Here is a 9,079-nt window from a genome sequence, read left to right as displayed (position 1 = left end):
GGATCAACTGCAGTTAATTCCCGAGCTGATCCGGATCAACGCTGCCGTCTGTTTATGCTTTTACTAACCGAAATTTGGTTACTGGCAACTTACTAGGGGTATTCTCTGAGTCTTGCAAAGCCCTTGCATGGTGCACAGATTGCACGGTTAAACCCGGTTTTCGTATGGGACAGCTTTGCAAACCGTGCACCGTGCAAGGGCTTTGCAAGACTCAGAGAATACCCCTACTGTATATTTTTTGCTGGAGAATACGAAAACACAACTATTATATGGGAGTTGTAATTTGATCATATAAAACAAAAATTGAATTTTGAATTTTTTATTAGTTATGACTAGGGCTCGGAATCTCATGCAACTGCACGTTTTTATTGGGCATCTGCAAATGGAAATGGTTAAGTTATCTTTACGAATCATGAAATTTTTGTTTAAAATTGCATTCAATCGTTAGTGCATAATTTGCAGTAAATGCCTAATTTTGCACATTTTGCAAAAAATACCCGATTTTGCATACTTCATGAGAAAATTCGCAATAGTTTTGCTAAAACACACCCTTGCCAATGTACGCTAAAGTAAACCTAAGTCTTGGCCTGGTATTTACAGAATGATACACTTACCACAAAAGAAAAACATTAAATTTTGTTTTTAGAAAATACTTAAAACACTTGTAAATGTACATATGTATTACTCCCCCTGATATGGGGAAAATTAAACAAATACCAAAAAATAACTGACTATTATCTCAAGCTTAATCAAAGTGTATTATAAACATGTTGAGCTTAATTACATTTCGTTTATATTGTCAAACGTTACCAAATCTTTAGCCATGCACTAAAAGAGGGCCCCACAGAATGCATCTTTTTTTTTTAATCCAGCGCACCCAGAGAAAGAGCGAAATATAAACACTGAAATATTTTTTATTTGCCGAAAACCATATCAGCAGCATACAACGAGAATGAGATAGACAGAAGGATTTTGTGATGCATTGCATTTCATTTCCCATTGATTTTCACACTTTTGTTGCAGTGGCAAATTGGTGCCGCCACTTCCCGACACAGAAAACAATTACGTACGAAAATACAAGTAGATATGCAAAAAATGGGGTTCATAGTTATTGTAAACACAATTTTAAATTGCATAAAGTGAAAATGCGATCGCCAAGATACAAGAAGTTACTTCGACAACGTAAACGACAGGGTGCTCTTTTCACTTCAAATCAGCACAGCTTTTTGTCGTTCTCATAACTTTTGCACATATATACATACATACGTGCATGAACTGCTACACATCATTGCATCACAAGTAAATATATAATTTTCTATTACATTGGGCGAAATTTGATTCCACCCTATCGCAAGTGGTGCAGGTTATTTAACATTAGTAAATATGCTAAAGATATATTTTAAACCATTTTAGTCATGGAAAATCTCACATCTTTACACTTTGAGGTCACTATGCATATGTATGTACATATATTACTCGTCTAGAAGTAGGTAAAATCACCAAATCAGACAATATTTTTTGAATGATAATTTCTCACTCACTTGCACGAAGCTGACCGTAGTAGTAGAGTAGTATTTAAATAAAACTACTTGTTTTAAATAGTATTTATTTGATAAATTTTATGCCACAAAACACCAAGAAAAACCGTCTCGTCGACAGCCAACCAGCCGCAGTGCAGCTATACAACGAGAAGACGAGATAGAAACAGCCGATTTTACTCGTTTATCAACGAGATTTTGAAATTGGCACCCTGTGGGCAACAACAAACCAAACTGCAATGATTGCCACAAATGTAAATACTACGCTAGTGCGGCTCTTCGGCCTGGGCAATCTCTTACAGCGAACCGCCTTAGTGCGAACGAGTCCACAGGTGTGCAGTGAAAAAAGCAAACAGCAAACAGTAGGAAGACAGACCGAATTAGCTGCTAAATTCGAGAAATTTTACTTCACAAAATTGCATGTGAAGTGACCGGCTACTAAATGGAAAATTAGTTACTTGTCTTGTACAAATTAAACCAAGTTTCAATGGCTATTGTAAGCTAATTAATAACTTTTCAAAATATATAACTGTCCCCGTAAAATCAGCTAATTTTAATTTGCAAACCCATATTTTTCGAACTTATAATTCCTTGATCGCGGAGTGGCACTGTGCATCAAATTATATACAAAAACTTAATTCAGTGCAATGCAACATTCCAATTGGCCTCAANTAGCTAATTTTAATTTGCAAACCCATATTTTTCGAACTTATAATTCCTTGATCGCGGAGTGGCACTGTGCATCAAAATATATACAAAAACTTAATTCAGTGCAATGCAACATTCCAATTGGCCTCAAATTGGGATTCCTTTTGCTATTTTAGTTATGTCGATTCTACTTTACTGTCACAAGTTTTGTGTGTACACGAATTTGCACTTCCTTCGCATATTACATTCGTCCGTTTGCGCCTTGGCGTACGCTGCTTGTCTCGTTTCAGCACAAAGTTTTGAAATATGCTTCGCCCTTTTTCTTTAATATCAGAATGAGCACACCCTACACACACATTCAACCGAATCTGAGTGGATTTTTTTCCATTCACCGACACCGATAAGATATGAAATTTCAGCTTTAAAACACCACTGGTAATTAATCGAAAACTAAGATTTTTCACTTTTTTCAAATACTTTGCAAAACAAATTACCGAATATGATATCCTTGGGGATTATCTTGGTCAAAAATGACCGAAAAATCGCAATGTTCTATATCTGCACCACACCAAATCACTGCTTCGAGCAAGAGAAATTACGGAAAATATTCGTCCGACGGGAGCAGCGTTGCCAAATGTTGCAAAAGTATTTAGACGTGTTAACAGAGTGTGACGACAGTTTTACATTTATTAAATTAGCATATTATCCATTAAACTTTTTATTACTTTGAACCGTTTTTAAAAATGTGATAATGTATAAAATTATATTAATGGTATACCAAATATACGACAAATTTGTTACATGGAGAAATTTGCTCTGGTACAGGGTGCCTCAGATGAGATAGAAATCAAAGGAAGAGGAAGTTGAGAAACTTTGAAATACTTTACGCTATTTTTATACAAACTATTTAACATTTAACTTTTAAATACATAAATGTATAAATTGCCACATAACTTGGACAAATATTAAAAGAAATATTGCTAAATATAAACTAATTTTGTCGCACTTCCACCTCACGGAACTCAGCTGGATCCGTAAATCGCACAGTGAGAATATAAAAAATCGAAGGGAATGGTATGAGGCACAAAAACGCATAGTGATGGCCCAAAGCGATGATTCCATAGGCCAGCAAAAGCCAATGTACAGCTAAAATTAGCAAAATTTTGTTTTTTAATTGACCATTATTATAAAATATATCTTTGATTTTAGTGTGAACTTACAAATGATAACAAAATTTTTTACTTCTAGTAACGACGAGCGTATCAAGGCCTTAAAGGACTGGTCTAACTTGACCGAATAATGTATCGCATTTGTTATCATAGAGATTCCAATACTCAAATATGGAAAAAACCAATCTGCAAAAGGAAATATCACCAGGATAGTCATTTACACAATATTCAATTGTAAATATTTACAAATAAGCCCGCAAGCAAGTGCGTGTATCGATGTCAAAAGCGGCAGGAAATAAAGGGCCGCATAAATGGGCGCTTTTCCACGTACATCTGTAATGGCGCTAACAATGGGCCGTATGAGAAACATTGTTGATAAACACAAGAAATAGAAGACAAGTACGATGGTTTGACTGCGGAAGAATTAATAATTGTATAAATCCTGAAATTTTAATTTCCTGATGCGACCATAAAATACTTACAGCGGGTATACTGCTTCTTGTGTACAATGCAAACGTGTCTCATAGTTTGGACTGGGGTTGTAAAATAGCGTATACCAATCGGTGAAATTACGCACTCCACAAGAATGCAAGCGGAATTCCCACATCGGTTCCATAACCAAAATGGAAAGCGTAGCAGAAAGTGATATCTCAATAAAAGCGCAGGCGGTAAGTATCAATTGCTTGCGTGAAAATCTAAAAAAAATAATAATAAATTTTCCTTATATGTACACAGCTATTTTGTAAATTCGCTTACTTGCGATCCTTCGCATGTAGATCGATAAAGAAGCAGTGCAACATTAGTGGCAACATTGCCATAAATCCTAAATACAGCCAAGAGTAGGTGTTCAATTCATCACGGCATGGTGCACAAATGAAGGACTCATTTACCCGGTAGCCACGCTCACATGCTCCACAATCGGACCAGCTTCCATTATCGTACATGCTGCGACCACAATATTGGCCGGGACAACGATCCATTTTGATGGATGTGGCTATTACTGTTAAATAATTTCTTCACATTGGTAATGGGTGCGAAAAGAAAATATTTTTGTTTATTTTACGAAAAGTGCAATTTCCAAACCGCTTGTTTACTTTTTTGGACAGCTGATTTGTGCACTCTTCTTCTTTTTGATCCTTGGGTTTTCACAATAGGCCAGAAGGTTTTACTATAAATACAGCAGATGTCGCAAGAGCTTTGAAGGTTTTTTTATTTGCGTTATCGTAACCAGAGACCGTATATTCCTATACGTTCTCTGTCGTAACCATGACAAAAATATTCAACGAGAATTCAGAAAAGTAACTTTTTTCTGGACTTTCAAGTTCTCAAAGATCAAAAAGAATTTGTTGTAACAGGACCACAAATGTTTAACGACTTCTGGACGCAATGATTCAAGTTTTAAAGAAAAACTTTATGGGTTGATTATCAAAAGGCCGTAGGTTTACTTTAAATACAGCAGGTGTCGCAAAAGCTGTTGAAGCAGAGAACGTCTCTGCTCAAACTGCCATATTTGTCTGATTACACATTTAATTTGTTACTTTTTCATGTTGCATACCTTTAGCTACTTGTTATTTACAGGTCAATTCTGCGCTGGTAATAAAAATTGTTACAGGTAATAAAGTTCCTGTAAACCCTGCAAAAATCGCGACTACTCCATGCATGCGTGTAAAGAGTACCCCTAAGGACCAAAGAGTACTCCAAAATTAACCACAATTCATATAAAAAATATGGTCCAATTAACATTGCGATGTCCTAGGGCAGGACCATATATTCCATCCCTGCATTACATCGAGATTACAAAGATTACCATATGAAAGTACAAATCATAAAAAGAAAAAACAAGAAACATCTTAAAAATACCCATAAAAGTTATAATATAAAGGAAGGCAAATACTTTTAAACATTAAAAAAAAAGAAAATTCATATAACATATTCCCTTTAAAAAACCATAAGAATACTTAAAAATCTAAACAAGTCTTTTTAAATTCTCTTTTTAAAAAAAAAAAACCATAAAATTTTAAATACATATATATATATATATTTAAAAAATTATCATTCCATTTCTTATCAATCAATTAACTAACTTTTTTTTTATATAATTTTTATATTTTATTTTTTTTAATTACCTTTTCTTTAAATTTTTTATTTTTATCTATTAGTTTTTTTTTTCTTATTTTTCATTTTTAATTTAAAATTTTTTATTTTTTTTTTTTAAACAATTAAATAACAAACAAAATTTCAGATCAAAACATATACATACACATGAAAAAAAATCCTTAATAACTAAAGATTACTTTCTAAACCTGCTTTGTGTAGGAAGGAGATTATTTCTTTAAAAACATTCACATTATAAGAACTTAAAGTATCCTTTATACAAGCATAATTATTAAAAAAAGAAAGACCAGCCCTGGCAGCAGTGTATTTAGGGCACTCAAAAATTAAATGATTCAAAGTCTCTGTAACCCCACAACTAGAGCACTGATCACTAACACCTCTTTTGAATTTACTAATATACATATATACTACCATACGTATGACCCGTTAACAATCTATTCATTAATTTGATGTCATATACATCCATATTACATTTTTTATCCCTAAACCAAGGCCTCTTTTTCAACCCACCCCCATTTTCTACAAAGGCTTTCCCTTTAACCATACTTAAATTCACAAACTCACTTTCCCATTCTTGCCATACCAAATTTTGAATTCGTATCAAAGCCTCACCAGGCGTAAGTTGAACATCAATATTAAGACCTCTGTTAACAGCCGCTTTAGCTACAACATCAGCCCTCTCATTCCATTCAACACCTACATGACTCGGAACCCACAAAATCGGAACAGAACGCAAATTAGACCTGAAAATATCATTATGCACTTCAGCAACTAAATACGAATCAGTTGTATCACTATCAAGAGCATCAATAGCAGCCATACTATCAGTAAAAATAGCACCCTTTTCAACATTCAATTTTTCAAATATCCAAATCGCTTTTTTGATCCCAACCAACTCACCAAATGTAGAAGAAAATTTTTCTGAAAATCTAAAAAGATAAGAAGTCATTTCACAAACATCATGAACCGCTACACCAACCGCATCATCCACTACTGAAGCATCAGTTGCTAGTAGATAATATCCCTCATCTTGCAATCTATATCTTTCCTCCATGTATAAAGCCCGAATTTTTTCAACCGAAAAATTTTTTTTAGAAATATCAAATTTAGACCTTTTCAAAACCAGACCTAAATGCCTTTCAAACCGCGTACTAAAATTAATTCTCTCAAAAATAACTTTAAATTTGGAAAAAACATGTCCATAACTAGACCCCTTAACCAAACCATTACATAAATCTTCTCTTAATTCACTATTAACCATCCATTGTCTACTTAGCTCCTTAGCAGTAAGCCACTCAGCCCTCTTCAACGGAGGTAATTCACCTGCAAGTGCAAACCTGGTGTGTATCGGGGTACTGGGTGGAACCCCAAGACACCTCCTTAACGTATCATTTACAATAACCTGTATCTTCTTATTAGTTCCTAATGGAGCATTGGCAAAAGTAACATTCGAATATTCAACTTTGGACCGTACAAAAGCTTTATAAAAATTTAAAGCCACCCGAGGCTCTAAACCTGACTTGATAGTCGTAAGCTTAGACAAAAGATTCCTATTTGGAATAATATCCTTTTTAATCATACCTATATGATCATTAATCGTAGCATTAAAACATATAACTCTACCCAACCATTTTAAACTAAAAACTTGCTCTATATCCTGCGAACCCACTCTTAAGACAAAAGGTTTCCTCCTGTTTGTACCAATATTCATAAATTTTGTCTTACTATAATTAACTGACAGTTTTAAAGAACCACATAACTGCTGAAAACTGTTAATACTATTACTAAGCAAATTCAAAGCAGCAACATCATTACTATCACTACAAACAATCACAAAATCATCTGCAAACTGAAACAACATGACATTACCAGAGTTAAGTTGATGTAAAAGCGCAGTATAAATATTAAACAATAAGGGTGACAAACAACTCCCCTGTGGCAACCCATTACACACAATAACCTGACTATCCCCAATTTTCAAAATCCTCTTAGAGAAAAAATTATAAACCCAATTAATAATTTTAACATCAGCCCCCTTATCACCTAAAATTCTCTTAAGAGTGACTAAATCAACACAATTATAAGCATCCTTTAGATCCAAAACACAAATAAAAATCTTTTGCCTTTCCGACTTCAACTTACTCACATAAAATAAAAACTCATTAATACACATAGTGGCCGACTTCCCCTTCCTATATGCAAAGCTACGCAAAGGAATAATGCCATTAATATTAGACCATTCTACAAGTCTATCCTTGACCATCATATTTAAAGTTTTAACAATAACCGATAATAGAGAAATTGGCCTATAATTTTTAATGTCACTCAAATTCTGATTTGCCTTAGGAATCGGCACTATCTTAATAACCCTCCACTCATCCTTAACAATATTATTATTAAAATGAAAAACAAGATCAGCTCGCAACTTTTCTTTACAATCATTTGATAATTGCCTTAGCATTTCAAAAGTAATCCTGTCAAAACCTCCTGCCGTACTCTTCTTTTTACTCAAAACCAAAGACAAATCATCCAAAGAAAAATTCAAATAACTATCACCATCACTATATGAACCATTATCATTAAAATCTAAACCAGTACAACCAACATACTGATTACCAACCTGATCCCTAAGCCACTCTAAATATTTCGTATTATCCTCACTAACCCATTCTAATCTTTTATGTTTACATCCCTTCACATTATTAACAAACTTCCAGGCATCTCTAGAATTAGCATTACTATTAAGTTCACTTATTTTAATTTTATAATTCTCACTTTTTGCTTTTTTCACAGCAGCCTTCCATTCTTCTCTCAATAAACAAGCCTGTTCCATATCCTCCACTCTACCAGTCAGCCTGGCTTTCTTACAACTAGCCAAAAGCCTTCTGTACAATCTACTCAAACTATCACACCACCAAGCCTTTGGAGAAAACTTAGTACAGTTTAAATCAATCGTAGCATTTCTAATCTCTTTCCTGATTAAGCTCACAACATCATCAGAATCACCATCACAATCAAGGGTCGTAAGAGCTTTCTTTAACTTAACCTTAGAAACAAAAAGCTGAGGTAATCTTTGAATTCCTTTAATATCAATTAATAAAGGATGATGATGGCTACCACCAACATATCCATAATTACAATTCCAACTAACATCAAAAGCCGAATTAGTAAAAGATAAGTCTAAAACCGACTCAATAACACACCCATTCCTATTCACAGAAAAAGTCTTAGAACCATCATTAAGACATCTTAGTCCTGATCTATTACATATATTAAAAACAACTTTCCCTTTAGGACTATTGTTCCTATCACCCCACATTCTATTCTTAGCATTAAAATCGCCGACTAAAAGTAGATTATTAAACTTAACCAGAAAAGAAAAAAGCCGATTTACTTCATATTCAAAAACTCTAGTACTAACACTAGGAGCAAAATACACAGAACACACAACAAAATTATCCTTCAAATTAATAGTTTTAGCAATGACAATGTCATGTATTGAATTATACCTCACTCTCTCAAATCTTATATTTTTCCTGAAACCTACCGCAACACCTTAGCATTAAAATCGCCGACTAAAAGTAGATTATTAAACTTAACCAGAAAAGA

General features: G+C 33.9%; 1 protein-coding gene and 1 long non-coding RNA gene across 2 annotated transcripts; one reads left to right on the top strand and one right to left on the bottom strand.

Annotated features, from left to right (window-relative positions):
- Window positions 1–780: 780 nt before the first annotated feature.
- Window positions 781–3,541, top strand: LOC108359315 (uncharacterized). The gene is made up of 2 exons (XR_001846904.1): window positions 781–1,299; window positions 3,435–3,541. It is a non-coding gene; the product is annotated as an uncharacterized LOC108359315 (long non-coding RNA).
- On the bottom strand, window positions 2,887–4,628 carry LOC108359314 (JNK1/MAPK8-associated membrane protein). Its single transcript, XM_017611129.1, has 5 exons — window positions 4,112–4,628; window positions 3,838–4,050; window positions 3,602–3,768; window positions 3,407–3,541; window positions 2,887–3,332 (listed from the first exon to the last, which is right to left on the bottom strand). Exons 1-5 carry the CDS (start codon window positions 4,333–4,335, stop codon window positions 3,178–3,180), a joined length of 894 nt encoding a protein of 297 aa, XP_017466618.1. The 5' UTR covers window positions 4,336–4,628; the 3' UTR covers window positions 2,887–3,177.
- Between the last annotated feature and the right edge of the window lie 4,451 nt (window positions 4,629–9,079).

This window comes from Rhagoletis zephyria, unplaced genomic scaffold (genome assembly GCF_001687245.7).
Source record: "Rhagoletis zephyria isolate East Lansing unplaced genomic scaffold, Rhagoletis_zephyria_1.1 Rzeph_scaffold_00371, whole genome shotgun sequence".
NCBI classification, from domain to species: Eukaryota; Metazoa; Arthropoda; class Insecta; order Diptera; family Tephritidae; genus Rhagoletis; species Rhagoletis zephyria.
This window is presented reverse-complemented; position numbering and strand designations above follow the sequence as displayed.